The 19,255-nt window shown below is 39.9% G+C and overlaps 2 protein-coding genes across 6 annotated transcripts in view; one reads left to right on the forward strand and one right to left on the reverse strand.

Moving 5' to 3' along the window:
• The window catches only part of TRPM5 (transient receptor potential cation channel subfamily M member 5), a 41,210-nt gene extending 28,813 nt beyond the window's left edge, over positions 1 to 12,397 (forward strand). The window contains exons 18-25 of the mRNA XM_027651084.1: positions 367 to 499; positions 2,904 to 3,078; positions 5,566 to 5,734; positions 6,429 to 6,607; positions 7,895 to 8,027; positions 10,037 to 10,109; positions 10,893 to 10,983; positions 12,026 to 12,397. Coding sequence (XP_027506885.1) covers positions 367 to 499; positions 2,904 to 3,078; positions 5,566 to 5,734; positions 6,429 to 6,607; positions 7,895 to 8,027; positions 10,037 to 10,109; positions 10,893 to 10,983; positions 12,026 to 12,126 — 1,054 coding nt within the window. The 3' untranslated portion in view covers positions 12,127 to 12,397. The remainder of the gene's footprint in view (positions 1 to 366; positions 500 to 2,903; positions 3,079 to 5,565; positions 5,735 to 6,428; positions 6,608 to 7,894; positions 8,028 to 10,036; positions 10,110 to 10,892; positions 10,984 to 12,025) is intronic.
• A 2,109-nt stretch (positions 12,398 to 14,506) lies between these two features.
• Positions 14,507 to 18,779, reverse strand: TSSC4 (tumor suppressing subtransferable candidate 4). Of its 5 annotated transcripts, none has more exons than XM_027651391.1 (4): positions 18,660 to 18,779; positions 18,340 to 18,463; positions 17,415 to 17,487; positions 14,507 to 16,356 (listed from the first exon to the last, which is right to left on the reverse strand). In XM_027651391.1, exon 4 carries the CDS (start codon positions 16,266 to 16,268, stop codon positions 15,228 to 15,230), a length of 1,041 nt encoding a protein of 346 aa, XP_027507192.1. In that variant the 5' UTR covers positions 16,269 to 16,356; positions 17,415 to 17,487; positions 18,340 to 18,463; positions 18,660 to 18,779; the 3' UTR covers positions 14,507 to 15,227. The 5 variants fall into 5 exon arrangements, with proteins under 5 accessions (XP_027507192.1, XP_027507195.1, XP_027507193.1 ...); XM_027651394.1 differs by having other exon boundaries at positions 18,249 to 18,463; XM_027651392.1 differs by lacking the exon at positions 17,415 to 17,487.
• Between the last annotated feature and the right edge of the window lie 476 nt (positions 18,780 to 19,255).

Here is a 19,255-nt window from a genome sequence, read left to right on the forward strand (position 1 = left end):
ACCATAGAAACTACTCAAGAGACCACAAAAAGACATATTGATACATTCAAACACATGTACTGAAAAGCTCTGCTTTGTGTGTTTGTTTTTGGAAATTGCTTTTACTCAAGCTGTGAAGTTTTTGTTTTATTTTTTAATAAACCTCATTCAAGACAAGAGAGAGAAAACAGTGTTCCTCCATCTTTTGGCTATTTCTCATCAATGTACAGACATTATGGCAGGTTCCTCTCACAGGCTTATGCAACAACAGTCCCAAAGTGCTTGCCTTTTTCTAAGTAGGCTGTGCCCTGAACCTAAGTGTTGTATTTGAGAAAATACTTCTCAGCAGTATTTGAGATCTGATATTTCATTTCATGTGTTCTGCAGGATGCTGAACTCAACTTTCCAAGCTGGCCGTACAATACTTGCGATTGATTTTATGGTGTTTACACTTAGGCTTATACACATTTTTGCAATTCACAAACAACTTGGACCGAAGATCATAATTGTGGAAAGGATGGTAAGAGTGCAGTCTCTCTCAGATAAATACCCGTGCCTTCTAAGAAATGGAGAGTAGGAAAACTTCTCTTTAGAAAGGAAATCAATTTATAATCTATCTTTATTTTTAAGGCTTGTTATTTTGCATATTACCCTGAGTATTAGATGCAATGTTTGAAATAGATCCCTCTGAAGAACTCTGTAGTTTAATAAGTTGGTCCAAATTTACTAATCCTTGTACCTTACCTAATAACTTATACTCAGGTCTGGCAAACAAAGAGTAGAGAATCTTTGACTTACTGCTCTTCCTCCTACTTTCCTCTGTCTGTGTCCAGAGGAAAGACCTCAGGCAGATGACAGGCCATGCACAGTAGGGCAGGTCTTCCTCTGATTGACTCTGCTCCTCCTTGGGAAACAGATCATGTTTTTTGCAACAAGAGTGAAAAAAAAAATCCACGAAAAAGGATAGTTACAAATTTGCCACAGAAATTATTTTTACTTGTACTTTTTAGCTCCAAGTTACAATGAAAACATACTAATACTTGGTGAGCATATGTTGGAGGATGTTGATAAAATATTTTTATTTATTACCACTCTGCAGGAAAAGAGACATTGGGACTACAGCTACTGCACTTGGGTATGCATTGCTATGTTGAAGTAGCTTTTTATTTAGGCAAGTTAATCCTCAAGGTCAATTAGCTCATGCTAACCAATTAATAGAGTTCATCTAATTGGAAGTGCTATTATAGAGTTACAAATATTTGATTTGTGACTCACAGCAGAACTCAGTAAAAGCTCTACAGTTTAAACAAGCCTATACATTGAATAAACATAACTAGCAAGCTGTTGGATTTATCTACAAATGCAATAACTGGAACTCTAACATGACATTTGGTTGAAGTAGCAAAAGGGTAAATGGCAAATAAATATTTACTCTTGATCATTATCCAGCTTACAGCATACTTTTGTATGGTGTTCATATTGTAAGGGAACAAGCCAGATCCTAACCCTTCCTTTGCTGCATACCAAGCTAAACCAGGGCTTTGAACAAGTACATAAACATATCTACTTTGTTGGCATCTGAAGTCATGCAACATATCACACGGATTGAGAAGATCCAAATAAGAACATAAACAGCAGCCTAGACAAAACCACAACGTGAGACCTTTCATATTCCCCCCATCCAAGCTAACACAATGCTTTAGCTTTGGTAGTTCAGTGTTGAACCTTACGGCAAATGAAAGAACAGTGAAAGTTACTTCAGTAGAGGAAACTTTCTTTAAAGGTTCATCAAGGGGGTTCAAGCAAGATCATTTCCTTTACTTAAACAGAGATGCAATCCAAGATGGTCTCTTACAGTTTTTCTTCTTTATAACCTTGCCACGGAATTGCTGAAACAGATCTGTTAACTTTTAAAATGACAGAACAATGCCAGAAGAATGCCCGTTCCCAGAGAGAGTGCAGATTGGAAAAAAATATTTCCATACCTGCTACCGCTCTCACATCACTATGGCACAATTACAGTCATGCAGCATTGCTAAATTTTAAATCATCCAGAAAACAAAAGAGATTGATGAAAGTCAGAGAGACTGTCTTGCCTGGTTTGGAGACCCTGCTTCTTATTAGAACTCCAAGTAACATCCTGGAGGTCTGAAATGCCTATGCTTTTGGGTTACTGTACAATCCAATAATCTAATTGAAATGAATCTACAGTCCCTAATGAACTCTGTCAGATTAGATGGGAAGAGGATGAAGTGTTCCTCTTCCACCAGGGAAAAATTATTGCACTTGAAATGCATATTAGATTTTTTTTTTAAGTAAGTGTTTTAGGATTCAATTACTTCTGCTCCTGTAAAGAAACACAATATTTAAAAGCAGGAAGACCTGAAAACAATCCTTTAGATGCATCACTTAGCTCGAAAACTGAAGACAGAAGCAACCTGATCCTTGCAGACTTCACTGTCTGCTCTCTCAGTGGTTCAGTATTCATCAATGAGCACTGACTGTTACCGGGATTCTCTGCTGCAGCAGAACTCTTGTAATTGACAGTAAAGGAGTCCATAGTGCTGAGATATCTCACAGAAAATATGCATTTAAAGATACAGTGAGATTGACTTCAAAGATAAAACATGTTTCATTTTTAAATGTTAGATGATTGGAAAGCAAGGTTTTACTTTAAAACATGCCTTTATCTAAATGAGCTATCAAAGAAAAATGCTCACTACAGGCCAAGAACAATATGAAAACAGCAAGGTCAGGAAAGGAATTCTGTGCCTGGAACTGTATCATATTCCACCTCCTTTAACCTCAACAAGGTTGTAAAGAAACAGAATTATTTGGACCATATTCATACAGAAAGACCACTGTTCTTTGACTATGGTATCACAGTCACTTCTCCTTTTCTCCCCACCCCCTCTATTTTTTAGATGAAGGATGTTTTCTTCTTTCTGTTTTTCTTGAGTGTGTGGCTCATTGCCTACGGTGTGACAACTCAAGCTCTACTTCATCCCGATGACAGCCGAGTGGAATGGATATTCAGAAGGGTGCTTTATCGGCCCTACCTTCAGATATTTGGCCAGATTCCACTGGATGAAATAGACAGTAAGGAAGTTTCTGTCCCCCTAACTTGGCCTTTTTTAATGCACGCTTTTGATTAGAGTATGAAATTCCTTCCAAGTATTGTCTCCTTTTATTTTATTTTACTTTTTTTTAATCTTTGTCCTACAGCAAAAAGTTTTCACATTACTATAGCATAAATAGTATATTTGCAAAGAGATAGCGTGCATTGTGGAAGTACAATAGAGCATAAGGGCAGGTCCTATTTAGACAAGATCTCTGAAATATTCACACAAGGATTTGCAGTTTTAAAGGCTGGCATACCTTCTTTCACTTTGATCCATTTCCATTCAGTTTACCTAGACCCAGATAACCCTATGTAAACTGAAATAATAGCACCTCCATACAATTTGGCAGTAGTTTAACATGACAGTGTTAAAACAGTACTGTTCTGCCCATAAGCAAACACTTATATTTTAGAATAAATATTCCTCTAGAGCATTTATTTACTCTGGAGATAAAGCTGCCCAAATCAAATAATGGTAGTAATTGCTTATGTGCAACATTGCAAACAAAACAACATAAAAATAATCACAAGACACAGAAATAATTAGACATAAAAGTTCAAAGGCAATATTTGAACTTTTATAGGCAAGCAGGTGAAATACATTAATAGGTCATCTCCCAAAGAAGTCTGAAGTAACACCACAGCATTTAGCCAGAATAACAGTGCTAAATGTCAGTGGCAATAACGAATTAGGATTCAAACTTAGAGTAATATAAATGGAACAAAAAAAAATCCCATACACAGAAACTAATTGGTAAGCATTCTTTCATGTTCACTCTCCCTAATAAGAAAAAACATGTCTTAGAAAAGCCAAAAAAGTCTGAGTGAGACAAGAGAGCAGGAGTGTGCTTCATCTCACTTAGTTTTAAATGCGCATGGTGTAAGCATGCACAGCACAATCAGTCACTCTTATTTCCATTAAGGTAATTGGAGAGACAAATATTTCTGGAATAGGATTCACCTCATTTGGAAAAAGGTCATATATAGCATTCCCTAGAAATGTGTGTTTCTCTCCATTGAAACTCCAAATGGTGTCTTCACCTGGATAGATAAATTGCTAAAAGAAACAGAGAAAAAAATAGTTAACTGTACGGGCAACTTCCTGAAGGGAGTAATTTGTCCTGGGACCCTCTGGGACTTATTCTGTTTAACATCTTTATGAAACATATGGAAAAGGAGATGGGTAATGAGGAGAACAAAATTTGCTGACAAAACTACTTCACTGGGTAGTGAAGATGAAAACTGACTCCTAAGAGATGCAGAGGAGCCTCATGAGTGTTAAATCATCAAATGAAATTCAGTGTAGGTAAGTATAAGGCCAAAGCAGTTCCAGCCGTGGTGAGCTTTGATATAACTGCATGCTTTAACGAGTATTACCTGGGGTTATCTGTGGCAGCTGCAAAAAGAATTACTAGTGAAAAACATGGAGAATGAAAAAGTAAATATCATGATGCTACTCCAAATTTGTGGATTTAATTCATAGCTGGAGACAGACTACAGCACTAGGTCCCTAGTCTGATGCAGTAGAACCAGATGTTCTTCCTAGCCTTGACTGCAAGCTCAGATACTCAAAGCAGTTTAAATTTACAACGAGGAACCCCATTCCCAGTTTTACTGAGTTTTCTCCTCTGATGCACATAACAGCATAAGGACTGCGAAGACACAAGCATTTAGGGGAACACAAACTCAGTTTGACTTTGAGAACTCAAAACCAGTCTAAAAAGGATCCAGCCTGTTCAACACAATCCCCTTTTTGATGAATGCTACTAAAAAAGCCATCCATGACAGCCATCTTGCCACTAAAGGAGCAGCTAAGTTGTGGAGGTCTGCACTGTCCTAGGGTTGCAAATGTCTTGCATGATAAAGCAATGTCTCTTCATGTACATGACATGATTACATTTTCACAAAATTAAAGACATTGGATGTTAGTGCACACAAATGATCTTTCAACTGCAAGAAAGTTCTGTAGCTCAAGCAGTCAAAGAACTGCCCTGTTGGGGTAAAGAGAGTCTCATATTTATGGTCCTGCTAGTAGTCAAAAAGGGCAGTACAAAAATACTACCACAATATTTGGTTTAAGCTTTTAATGATTGTAAAATATTCAGAACAAAATTGTGCTAGTGGTCATATGCAGCCAATATTAAATCGCATTTTAGTAATCAATATCATCATTGTTCTTGATTTTTATTTTTATTTTAACAGTAAAGGTACTAAATATACACATCTATCCATGTCACTAGTTCTTAAAGAAAGACATCTTTAGAGGTGTTAATTCAGTTTTTATTTGCACTGAAATAGCTATGAAATGCATTACTTCAAACCTCAGGAACAATTTGTAATTCTTGCCATTCTTTGTTGAAAATCAGAGATCTTGGTCACCAAAATGCAAAGCTTTTGTCCCCACACTAAGAAACATGTGGCAGTAGGATTTGTCAAAACTATTCTTTCTCTATCTTTCTTTGCAGCATCACGAACATATCCCAGGAACTGCACATTTAATCCACTGCAGATTCTGCAGGAAAACACACCATCTTGTCCTAATAGCTATGCCAACTGGCTTGTCATACTTCTGCTGGTCATCTTCCTACTAGTCACAAACGTTCTCCTTATGAATCTCCTGATTGCAATGTTCAGGTAAGAGTGATTTCAACAAGTATCAAGACAGAGGCTCCAAAGGTTTAAGTGAATGCCCACATTTACTACATTGCTGTTGGCTACTTATTTAGGAATACACTTGCAATTTTCCTGATGAATATTATTTGGGGATTGATAGGCAGAATTCTGTGATCATATAGCTCTTAGGTTCTCATCATCCTCACTCTAGCCACATTGAAGATAAGAAGAAAAGAAGCCTCTTTGACTGCTAAAACTTCAATTAAACATGCATAGAAAGGTCTGGGTCCCTGGCTGTGCCGCAGCACAAGACTGCAGGTGCAATACAGCCAGAAACTTGGCAGACTTAACAGTGGATGATCCGCACATAAGGGATCATCAACAATGCTTGTTGTCAACACGGCTAATAATGATTCATTTGGTTGAAGGACCGATGTGGCATGTTTACTGATCTATTCTGAGTGAAATAGAATTACCTTTCTTTAAAAAAAACCAAGACCAAACTAAAACAAATGTATCTTTTAACATTTGAAGACTGCAACTGCAATTATTTTAATACCTAAGAATTTGCACAAACTTTAGATGAAATCAACACTACTTGCTCAGCTTGCTGTTCCTTTTTTAAAGTAAATATGGGAGTAAAATTTGTATTAATAATCTTTATCTTGTTGTGGTAAAAACAGTTATATACTTTTATTTTCCCTTCCAATTACAGTTATACTTTTCAAGTTGTTCAGGGCAATACAGACATCTTCTGGAAAGTTCAGCGCTACAATCTGATTGTGGAATATCATGGCCGTCCTGCATTAGCACCACCATTTATCATTATTAACCACATAACTCTGGTTCTCAGAAGACTCTTCAACAAAATGGAACATAAAAAAAAACATCTGGGTGAGTTGCTAACAAACATATGGCAACTGGAGACCCTGACACTCTCCTAAGACATGGTGCATAGGCAAAACAGAAGAGCAAGTCAGATTTCCTAAAGCCAAGAGTCAAAATTTATTTTTAACAAAGAGTGCCAGAAGGTGACACATGAAAAATTAAGGTTTATAATGTAAACAGTTTCCCACAATGCATTTCTTTATGCATCATGGTTATTACCATATAAAACAGGTTAAAGGGATTTGATTTCCGAAAATAAAGCAATTTGATACATTTCATGAATAGTTACTTCATTTGCTCCTGAATTTTAATAATTATTAATTATGGGTAACCCTATAAACAAATACCAGGTCTAAAAATCTACTAGGATCAGTGGAATTTCCCAATACAGAGACAAAGAGAGAGAACAAGCACTCTTAGAGAAATAGTGGCATCTTAAAAGGTATAATTAAAAGAGCAGATGAAGTTCAGGTAAATACAGAAGGGGCTTTCTATCATGATGGTAAATTTGGTAATGTCTCATAATAAGCCTATTTACTTCTCATGCACAGGGTGATGATGGGCTTTGGAGCAGAACTGTTCTCAGACTAGACCAATTCATAGCCCCCTCACTAAGCTCCCTTTCAGACACACTCCTCCTGGCTAGCAAAGTGTGCTGCTGAAGATTCTTCAAAGAAAAGAATTCTTTTTTTCTCCTAAGAAAGCAAGTACCTGACCACTCAGGCTATAGATTCAGCAGTGTTTGGAGCATGCAGCAAGTTTGTGCCCTTTTACCAGTCTCTAGGAAGATGCAAAACTAGTATGTTCCATTCAAAACACATGTGAAATTGAGGTCTCTTGTTGGCTTGGACACTTGACAGCAACAACACCAGGCTTTCTACTTCAAGGCAGGGGGATTTATTCACAGTTTGTCCTTCCCACTTATAATTGCTCTAGTGAAGAAGCTTGGATGATTATGTTCAGATACACTTTAAGCTCTGCTCGTTGAATACTTTGGGGCTAAAATATTAAGTCCATTAAGGTTGTAAATGAGTTTAAATGAAACCCAAGAAACTGGTTAATGCTGTTCTCTAGAAAATTCAGGAGTCATATCTAACTGCAAAAAGGTTTAATGCCTGCCATCACAAGAAAAAAGATACAAAATACTTACTTTACTTCATTTTCATAACGACTCCTGCAATTACAAAGGGTCTGCAATGGTAAGACTTCACTTTCCTTTAGCATATCAGCCTCTCACTACTAGTATAAGAGAAAAGGGAGTTAAATATAACTCTTAATTTATTTTTCCTACAGAAAGAGATCTTCCAGTGGGCCTAGATCAAAAAATCCTAACATGGGAGCTGGTGCAAAAGGAACATTATCTCGTAAACCTTGAACAAGAAAAGAAAGAAAGCAATGAAGAAAGGCTGAAGGCCACATCTAATAAGTATGTTATTCTGATCTACAATAATTGTAACTTGCAAGTGCAGCTTTGAATGAGATCAACATTGAAGTGCTTGTAAAGGTTATATGAAGGGTCCAACTGGAATGCACTTAGGAAATACACAGTCCATGAAAAAATGTGAGAGGCCAGCATCACTACAATATTAGAAGAGTTTTTGTCACTTTTGAAGTATGTACAACTATAGACCTGTAAGTTCCAGCCAAATCTGCAGTCAAGTTTAATGAAAATTATATTCATGAAGAAATGGTGGAAAAACAGCTGGTTTGCTATGCTGCAGCACATGTAATTTCATCCCCTCTAGGAATGAAACACAGGAATGAGACTTTTTGATGGCTTAGGCTTTTGAATAGAAGTTTAAGATACCTTGAATTAACCCCAGCCCACAGATGCAGAAGAACAAATAGTTATGGCTTTATGGCATGATGGAGTCTCCATTTACATACTTCTATAAAATATCTCCCCACCAAGAATATCACTTAAATTGGTTTAGTATGCTAAAGTCCTAAGTTGGTATTCAGGGGTTTAAACCTTTCAATGAGACACAAAGTAGTTATACACAGGGGAAACAGAAACATCTAAGGCAATACTGAAATCCAGACAGCAGAGCACTCTTTAAAGAAGTTTTTAATACCTGTTCCAGCGGTTTCCTCTTATAATAAAACTGACTTCAAATAGAGGCACAGTGGGTGTGAAAGTTACCACAAGAAGAAAGTTCCATGGAAATTGTCTTGTGCTGTCTGCTTTCTTTTGAAACAAACCTCCATCTAACTCATAGAATAGTTGGAGATGAAAATAGTGTCCTTACATACTCTTCTCCCTCTAATTTACATGTACCCTTAATTCATAATAATTTAGAATTATTATATTGGTTTAAACTTTATTCTCATAAGCAGATCACTGACAAACCCCAGGAGTGAGAGCTTAATTGTTCAGATAAAGCAACAAATATGTGTGTAATTGCTTTCAAACAAAGGGTACTATTATATGCTTTTCTAGCTTTAAAGTCGGAATGCTTTAAAGATGGTACATTGTAGGTGATCTTACTGCTTGGAGGGGAAAAGTGAGAATCTGTCCAGCTTCACAGTATTTCAGGCATAGCAGAGCCAGAAAGACTAGAAAAGATTCAGATGAACACTACCAAACCCATAGCTTTTTATCTTTGCTCCTAGGTGGTAGCGATGTGTTTTTGAAATCTTATTAAACCCTCAGAAAATGATTCTTTGAACTTTGCACTGAACCAATCTCAAAATGCACTAGACCCACCCAGCAGCAGGTTTTCCACATAGATGTGATTGGAATATAACCTCTTAGAGGGAAACTTTGAAGTAAGTAGCTAGGAGAAACCAGAGAGGGAGTTGCCAAGCCTATGGGGAATCGGATGCTAAGAATAAGGAACTGATAGGAGAAGAGCTGAAGGATGCAGAAAGCATGTGGATAATTCCATGATTTGGAGGCACTATATGGAAGTTCCATACACAATTCCATTGGACTGCATGAAAAAATGGATTTGAATGTCAAGCCAGTTCCCAAAAATGAAACCTTGTGTAAATTTTAGGTGGCTTACCTCTCCTGTGCAGATAGAAAATATTGTGGCCTCAGTTCTCACACCAGGATCAGTTTCCATTTGGTACAGGTGGGAGAGCCACATGAGTGGCTGAAGAGACAGAAGGCTCCTCTCTGCTGCCCTTGATTTCCACGGCAGCTGGGGCTAAGTGGCCCTCACCAGAAGCTGAAGGGCTGCTGTGATCTGTGTCAGTTTATGAGCCCCTGAGCAACAGGTGCATGAGAGTGTTCCAGAGATGCTGCTCTGTCCAATAAATACTACCGGGAACACTTCAAAAGGACAAAACTTTTAGGGGGCTCTGGGATGTCTGAGCAGCACAGAATGCAGTGAGGGGCCATGGTTCTAGTAAGTTACACAGGGTTTGTGTTTCACAATTCCTTCTGAAGCCTTTCCTTTTTGCTCAATGTGTTCTGCTTTGTTTCCACAGGGTGGATAATTTGTCTAAATATTTTAGTGGGTTGAAAGAACAAGAAAAACGGTTTAAAGTTCTGGAAGCCCAGGTAAGTAATAGTTTTATAGGCATTTGTATCAGCTTTAGGATTTCACCATATTTCTCTCATTTAATAGTGGTTTGGCAGACCCCATTTAGGGATAAAGAGAAGGAGAAATGTATCTGTATGTTTTCTACCACTGGTAGAAAGGAGAAAAGGGAATACAGCATTTTTTGCTCTCTTTGCTAGTCTACTTGAAAAGTGTTTATTTCCTTTGTTAAGGATGCTTCTGGAATGAAATGCTTCATCTCCCCCCCCCCCTTCTCAGCCTTCTCCTAATCTTTTCTTTCTTTAAAACTGCCAGCTTGAAAAATACCCCTATTCTGCCTGATCTGACCTAATCTTCGTGGACATGGGGTTTTTTAATTTTCTCAGATACCAGGTAGGAGCATCTCAAAGGGAAGTAACTAACACACAATCATGAAATGCAAATAATTGCAGGAAACCCTGTCTTTCGCTTCTGATGACAAACCCTTGAAATATAAACAAACATTTCTTAATCAGTCTGAAAATGTTCAGCATTACCAGGTGCTATGTAGCACAACTGCTATTGTTTTCTTTATCTCTATGCTCTCCAGTGTAATTTTGGCCTTGCTGAAAGTTCCTTATCTTAATACTCCTGTTACAGTTTCCCTTCCCTCTCTTATCCATTTTATGGCTTCCTGAAAAAAGTCATGTTATACAGGTCCAACAGGAACACACAAGGAATGCTTCAGTAAGTTTATGCCAGCTTGAGATAATGCAATATACTCAGAAAAAAGGGAAGGTATCTAATCAGTAACTATTTTGTAGATTTGCTACTGTACAGCTGTTATCTCCTCAATGGCAGAGGTCTTAACCAAAACCAACCTCCTGTGCACACAACCAGCTCCAAACTATACATGTAAGTTTTGAAAACAATTATGGATGAGCTAATTAATACAGTTGAAGAATGTAGTTAAAAAATGCAAGGGGAAAGAAAAGACTGGAAAATAACCACATAAGGAGATACATAGAAGTAATGGGAACATAAGCAAGGAACAGAATACTAATACTTCAGAACAAAAAAAAATCACCTTTTGCAAAATACATTTAAAAGCTTTGGGGAAAGGACTGTCACTTAGTGTGAGTTAGAATAATCTCACACAACTTCAGGCACATAAACAAGTATCTATTTGCCACAGAGGATTTTCTTGGGGGTTTCTTGAGTCAATGAGATGGTCCTACTAAGTATTACCAAAATATTTAATACGGATAACAGTAATCATTAAAAATAAAAATTGAGCAAGTCTTCTACTTTGTTTTAATCAACAGAGTTCATTTGCCTTCAGAGTTGCAATTATTTCTGTCAGTTAAGAATCTTGTTCAGTGTCCCAGGGTTCCTGTTTGGAGTTTAAGACATTAGAGATAGAAAAAGACTATTTCTTGGTCACTGCAGGATATCCAAAACAGTAAAGATTTTGGATATTCTTCTACATGATCTATTTCAACATCTACCTATTTCTATCTATTACACAAAATACCCTTCAAAACCCATAAACTGAACATATATATACTACAGGGGAAAAACAAGTAACTGGATAATTCAACAAAATTGTGACATGACAAGACCTCAAGTCACTCAGACTTGAGCTAACCTCAAGCTTTACTTAATTCTGTCAGAAGCTTATAAAACCCTTATGTGAATTGCTTCATTATCAGCACTCAGTAAGAAAATCCATCCTGTAGCAGGCTCTCCAGGCATTTTAATACTGTAACTGCATAAAAATCAGAAACTTAAACAGCTGTAAAAATAAACCTGTGTTTATCATTTACTGAGCAAATGCAAAGTAATAGAATCTATAGCATCCTTTTTTCAACATTTTTAAGTTTCATAAGCAATTACTATTATGTTCCCCTTCTCCTAAGGCTTTTAAACAAACACATGACTTTTACAACCCTATTAGGTGTGATGAATGCCAACACAGAATGGCCCTTGCCAGAAAGAAGTGAAAGAGAAGAGCATGCAGATCAGATTGAGAATGACATCGCATACATCGATAATTAAATTTTTTCTTATTTCTTCAGATTAAACCTTTTGTCCTACTGTACTACTGCAGAAGTAAAATCCTGATCTCATGAAGGCCTAAGGGCCAGCTCTCAAAGCCTTTACACTGAGCACTGTCAATGGTTGACGTTACTGAGGATTTCTCAGTCTTCCTGCTTCAATTTTTGGGCTTTCTTAGCCCCTGCTCATATAGCGGTTTTCTGCAAAACCATTCCACAAACAGCACTAAAAGCTTTCTCCTCCGGGGTGACTCTACCACTTTATTTTCCAAATAAGATCTGCCTTCTGTTCTCCAAATACCACACCCTCAATCCATTGCCATCATTGCCAATTTCCACACTTCTCTGTTTAAGGGAGTGTCCCTTTGGAAGGGTGATCGTTTACGCACTAAAAACCAAGCCCCTTCCTTGGCCAAGAAAGCAAGCTCGTACTTCTGAGTTGCTTAGAAAGGAAATCATGAAATATTTTCCACAGGAAAAGGCCTGGGATACTGAACTATTACAATTCATACAGTTCCTGGAGTTCCTACAACCCTTAAACAATTGCCTTCACCGTCTTCTCTTCCCACGCTGGCTCCTGTGAGGTATTTCTTTGCTGGTATTCCTTACTGAGAGCTCCTCACTCATCCCCAGAAACTGGAAGCTTATTGTTTGATCCTCAAGCGTGCAGCGGCTTGCACTCACTTCCCAAACACGAAGTATTTGGATTCTCCCACAGTCAGACCGCCAGCTCCTGCCACTTGGTTTTTTGTCCTTCTAATGCCTGATGATGGCTGCTGCCAGCCTCCTGCTGTAAAGGAGCCCTTGCCCTGTACCACACCGCATGGAATGCTGCATCCACACCTCAGCGGTTTTCTGACTGCATTTTACTTTTCTCTCTCAAAGGTTAGGAAAAAAAAAAATCACTAGGGGACTTTAAAACAAGAATGTGCACCAAGAATTATCCCATGGACTAAGAATCTGGACTGTTTGTCGCTTTTTTTCATTACTCACACTGGCTTGTACATTTTTAGCATGCAAAAGCTCGCTGGCTTTATTAGAATTCTGTACGAAAAGATACACCAGTAAAATTAGTATTAATACTGTTCTTCAAGGGGAAATTTCTTTGGAATAACATAAACAGCATCAGAAGGGGGAAGTATTGGGCTGTGTCTTGTCTTACACTGATAAGCTTCAACTGCATTTCCTCACGCATATGATATTGCTTCCAGGCAATGTAAATGTAGGTTGCACAAAAGCTGTTACCAGAGGTGGAAGAAAAAATAAATCTCAACTCTGACAAAAATACCTTTCAGAAAAGAGTCTTTTATCAATATATATTAATCTTGTTATAATGGCTTGATAAAACAGGCATTTGTCCAGTTTATTCAGCTGTGCCCCAGGCCTCTGACTCCATTGACAGCAATGGAATTCTGGTAGTTCTACCTGTTCTTCACCCTAGGTAAGCACAAATCATAAACCCAGTCTGTACTGAGCTACATTTTTTTTGCTAAGAAGTAATAGCTATCCTACAACCAGCATGTCTTGCTCTAGGCAGCAGCTTCCACTTCGAAATGGCTACTATTTTCATCGTGATCAGCACACTAATTATCCACTGGAAACAGAAACCTATCCATTTGGAATTGTTATGTCCCACTGACACGCACTGGAACAGCCAACGAATCTACCAATGACCTCTTAATTAATGTGCATCCAACTCCACACTCATTCTGCTCTTAAAAGGTGGATTTCAAAAGATGGAGCACAACTGCTCATTTTACTTCGTTTTCTGCTTGTTCTGCCAAATGATGCATCTGTTCAAACATGAAGACCCCCCCCAAGTGATTTGGGCCTACCAGTCAATTACTGGTAAGATGGATCCCCCTCAGAGGAAGTCAGCCCCTCAAACACCCTTCCAAGTTTGAGCAAGCACAGCCTACTGAGAAATATCACAAATTCTTAACAAGTCATCTTTCACTACACAGTTATAAATGCCACCATTGGGTTGGTTCATTTAGAATACTGGCAAAAAAATGTGAGTCCAAACTGACCTGAACTAATTTGAGTTTCAAATCACACAACCTTTCAAAGTGTTTAATCTTTCGATCTTATTTATTAAATTTACTACATTGCATATAAAACTACCATATTTGACATTCCTTACAATGTGAATCATTGTATGAGATGATTCATCCCATGAGGGGATTATAAATTGTAAAATGGCTGAAAATGTTAAAAATGTGAATTTTAGAATCTGCGGGACTTGACGGAGAAGTTAACAAGATGGTGAACTTAGAGTAACACTCTAAAAGGTTTTCAAGACAATTCTCAAATCAAATAAACTGAGTATTTGTTAAAACTTCTACTCCTGCATTACTCAGCATGGCTCAGAGATAAAGAAATCAAGCTACAACCAAAGTTTATTGCATCACGTAGAACAAAAAAGTATCCAGTTCTGGTATAAATATCTCATTCCCACAAATACCCCAATCCACACACAGAATCAGTATGGAAGCAGCTCCTCCTGGAAAGGACATACAAATGTGCAGACCAAGGATAATCATATCATCATAATATAACTGGGCACTATTGTGCTTTCACTCTCAATGGCAATGAGAAAAGGATGTTTTTGAAAAAGGTTTTCTTCCCTGGGACGGGGCCAGGAGAAACCACACCTTGTGAAGACTAGGTTTTATTTTCACTGTTCAAAAATCTCTGCCTAATGAGCTCATAACCTCTTCTCCAGGATTCCACAGGATTTGAGAACAACTCTTAAAATTGGGAGTTACTAGGAAGCCTTGCAGCCTTTTTGCTAACACTTCTTTTTCTTTGGATACTTCAGCTCCAGAGCGAGCCCGAGGGAGCTGTGAAAGCGAACAAAGCATACCTTATTCTCTCCTGCTAGGGTGCAACTATCCTATGCCCACAGATTTCTCCTGAACAAAAAGTCTGGAATTTATTTTAGGTAGCTTGATTTCTAACAATATAACATGTTCTTGGTGGCTATGACACAAATCGTTGGACAAAAAGCTATCACATGGTTTTCAGAACAGGAAAAAAAGAAAGGGAAAAATATGAACAAGACAATACAAGTCCTTGGATTCCTCCAATGTGCTTCATCCTTCAGGACTCTTCCTCCTCCCCTTCGTCGTCTACTTTAGGTCGGAAATTTTTCCTACTCTTTTTCTTACTGCAGTGGAATCCAATTGTTTCCACTGATGGCTCTTCAGCTGCACCACTAAACCTTGCACTAAGCTTATCTTCTGTATTCTGGTCCCCTTCTGTCATGCACTCCTCCTCCTCTGTTGCCTTTCCACTGTCACTGTCTAAGTGCCCCAGCTCTACCTTATCTTCTTCCCTCAAGTCATCAGTCTTCTTAACAGATTTTCCTTTCAGATCTGTCTTCATCTGTTTCTCATGATCCTCCCCTGTTGATCTTTTCTTTTCAAGTCCATCAACACCTCTTTTAGTTGGTTTGATGAAGACAATCCTCCCAGCTCCGCAGCTGGAAGGGTCCTGGTTGAAGTACGGGGTGTAGCTATCTTGGGTAGCTGAGCTTTGTTCCTCCCCTCTTTTCTTCAAACCCTCTAAAAATTCCATGGCCACTGCCCTGTTAGTCTTGTCACTAGACTCTGAAACTCCCTCTAGGCTGTATTTGGTCCAGCGCTCTGGGTGTGCCACGTAGTCAGGCACTGCAGGAGAGGTTTTGGGAGCCAGCACTGGTCTGGCTTGCTTTCCCATGTTTTCTGGAACCATGTCACCTGAAACTGTGGTTGGAGGCAATGGACGCTTAAATCTCCCATCAACAACATTATCTTCAGGCATTGAGGGCACAGACAGCTTGGCCGCCTCTTCCAGGGAATCAAAAATGCTCTGGCTACGGAGAGAGAATGTAGAACTCATGCCCCTCAGATGGAACGGCTGGACTGGAGATCTGTGACTGCTGTTTGAAGAGTCAGGAGTCTCCCCTGATCTGTAATCCCCATCATCTACAGATGGCTCCTCAGGAGATATTGTATCAACTTCTGCTTCACCCACTAACCCCAGATCATCAGAATCAGAATCGCTGAGTGATACCGTGTCTGAGGGCAGGGCTCCTTCATAGTCTCTGGCATCACCGGCCACGATCCCCAGAAAGGGTTCACCTGCCTCCTGGTCTCCCATCTTCAAGCTGTCACTCCACTGAGGTCTTTGACGTAGGCCCAGGAACAGCTGCAAATACAGTTTTCCAAATGCCCAGCGAGTTTAGTGCCTGGAATACAACAGAGCATAAAAACTTTACTGTGAAATGAGAACCAAGTATGAGACCATCATCCTGTGCCGTGCAAAATAATTATTACTGCAATATAACAGGCAACTGTTCTTTAGGGATTCCTAAGCAATTTTCCTTCAAATGAAAACATTATTTAAGGAACAAATGCACATTAAAATTAAAGATTTACACAAGACTGAATACAAGAATATGAAGTAATTAAATACGGTGCTACACACCAAATTTCATTGCAGGTTACAGCAGGTCCAGTTACTGGAAGACGAATATAAGGCTTTTGAGCAAATCTGAATCCCACATAACTGTCTTATGCATCTTCAAAGACACAGCAATGACCTTTCCAAATTACACCCTGTGTTTATTCATACAGTAAAAATCCACAAAAACACATCCTAATTTCTCACACTTTGATTCCGCCATTTTGATCCTTTTTTGCATTATACCTTCTGTCCCAACAACCATCATGTTCGCCTATTGTAAAGGACACTATAAAATGATTGAGGCCAGTGGCAGGAACTCCACAAAAATATCAGAGCCAGTTTCAAATCTGCTTTAATGTGGCATAAAGTACAAGCTCCACTCCTTCCTTGGCTTTAAGCTCTCGTGTCATTACTAGATTCCAGGAATCAGAAAACAAGCCAGCTCAAGAAATCAATCCCATTGGATTAAGAAAACTAATCGCATATGCCATGCTTGCACATGGAAACAAGGGGAGATTGCAACCATGGGCATCCAAGAGCAGGCCCTTCAGTCAGTAAATGACAGCATGATGTGAAGTCTGACTTTCAGAAGCAGCTGGAATACCAACACTGCAACCTGCTTGAAGGGAACCTTGCTGAACTGAGGCTGTCGATGATCATGCTATCACTTGCTGGGCAATAGGGAACAAGAGTTGGCAAACACACCCTTTGGTTCAACTCACAGAAACGTGAATTATGAAAACAGTTCTAATATATTATTAGAATAAGCTCGACTACCTAATTATAGGTTTTTCTGAAACGATGCAGTAAACAGACATGGAAAGTCTGTGAGTCACTCACTTTCTCTTGAGACTGAGTCAGCTTCCCCTCCTGAGGGTCAGTTAAAGCCACCAAAGATCTCAGCACTTCCACCCTAGAAAACAAACATTTCCATCAAGATACTGGAAATGTAGTTTTAAAAAAGGTTTCAAAAATAATTCCTTCCCCCTGAATCATCCAAAGCTGCAGAACCAGGTTCTAAATCTGACACAAACTCATGCTGGTATAAAAATCTGCACATATTCCTGGATTTTTGGCAAAAGAACAACACACAGCCTAATAAGGCAGGCACCACTATATTTACTCAGTCTCCACATTCACACTGCCAACTTTATTCTGTAAAATAGAAGTTTTTTTTTAAAAATCAAACCATAATCTGCATGTGCAGAAAGCTACTATTAAATAAACAGTATTAAATGCAGTTAAGAAAATAGAAAAACAATAGTTATGCGTTGCCACTACTAAGTGCTGCTAAGTATTAAGGCCATGAGTAGCACAGAGTCCTGTTTTCAAAGAAAGGCTGTGTTCACAGTTAGGGCCAGATTTTCATGAAGCATAAACCATAAAGAATCTTCTGAAGAACCCAACAGACCCAGTGCTGTGTTCCATGTGAAGTCTGGGTGTCTTTGAAAAAAGGGAGCTGACGACTGCCTTTGAAAACACTGCACTCCATGTATTTCCTAACAGAAAATAATCTTCTTAAAATGATAGTCTTTGGAACACATGAAAAGTAATGACTACAACACAGAAGAGGCACTGAATCACATAACTAACTAAACCAGCTGTTTTCAGATGGCACTAAAAGTGTTCATTGCCAGCTGTGAATCAGGGTATCTCTTGTCTGAGGGCACTTACACAGAAAGGAAGAATTCTGCTCCTAAGGAGACGTTTTAGCCTTTACAGCGTTATTAGCCAAACATGCTGGCCCTTACACCACACCACTCACAGGTTTGTCACAGCATGATCACAGCATGACTCGGAGAGGACGGCGTCTCTCCGCATGGGAAGGTCCCCACTGGGCTCTTCCATCCTGGTCTTGCTCAAACAAGCTCTGTGCGTCTTCCTGCAGCCTGTGAGGAGAACGGAGACCCCCGTCACCCCAAACCACGGCCACGGGCCCAGCGCCCTTCCCAGGCCGGGATGCTGCTGGATACAAACCGCCCCCACCACACAAGCCCTTCTCGCTGGCCTCTGCGCCCTCCCGCTCCCGCCCGCCCGGGCACACGGCGCGAACCGCCGGGGAAGGGAAGGGGGATCGCCCCGTACCCCGACGCCGCACGGGCCCAGCGTCTTCCACAGCAGCCGCCCGCCTCGCCCGCCTCGCCCGCTCCGCCCACGGCCAGCGGCGCGCCGGGACAGCGAGTCCCCGCCGGCAGCCACGGGGCGGCCAAAGCGGCGGCGGGACCACAGCTCCCGGCGAGGAGAGCGGTGCGGAAGGGGAGGAAGCCACCGGTCCCTCCCCGCTCCGCCTCTCTCCGCGCCTCTGGGAGTTGTAGGCACCCGCTTTTCCTCAGCGGGGGACATTTTGAGAGCGAATTTGTGGGGCGAGAGGGGGCTGAGCGACTACAGCTCCCAGGGCGCACCGCGCCGCCCGACATTTCGCGGCCCGTGCGGGGCCGGTCTCGGGGCCCCCGGGGGGGGGGGGGGGGGGGCAGGGGGAGGGCACGGCAGCGCCACCTCCCTCCGCAGTCTGGAAAAAACACGTCACAGCTTTTGTTCTCATCGGAAAAGCAGGGCTTGGCCGCAACGAGAACACTTCAGAGGAAGTGTCTGGTTTCTTTGTGTTTTGGTTTTTCTTTCTTTTTTTTTTTTTTTTTTTACCTTCTTACGTGTTTATTTTCAAAACAGAAAACCCCAAGTCA

This window comes from Corapipo altera, unplaced genomic scaffold (assembly GCF_003945725.1).
Source record: "Corapipo altera isolate COAL_440 unplaced genomic scaffold, ASM394572v1 78, whole genome shotgun sequence".
Classification (NCBI taxonomy): Eukaryota; Metazoa; Chordata; class Aves; order Passeriformes; family Pipridae; genus Corapipo; species Corapipo altera.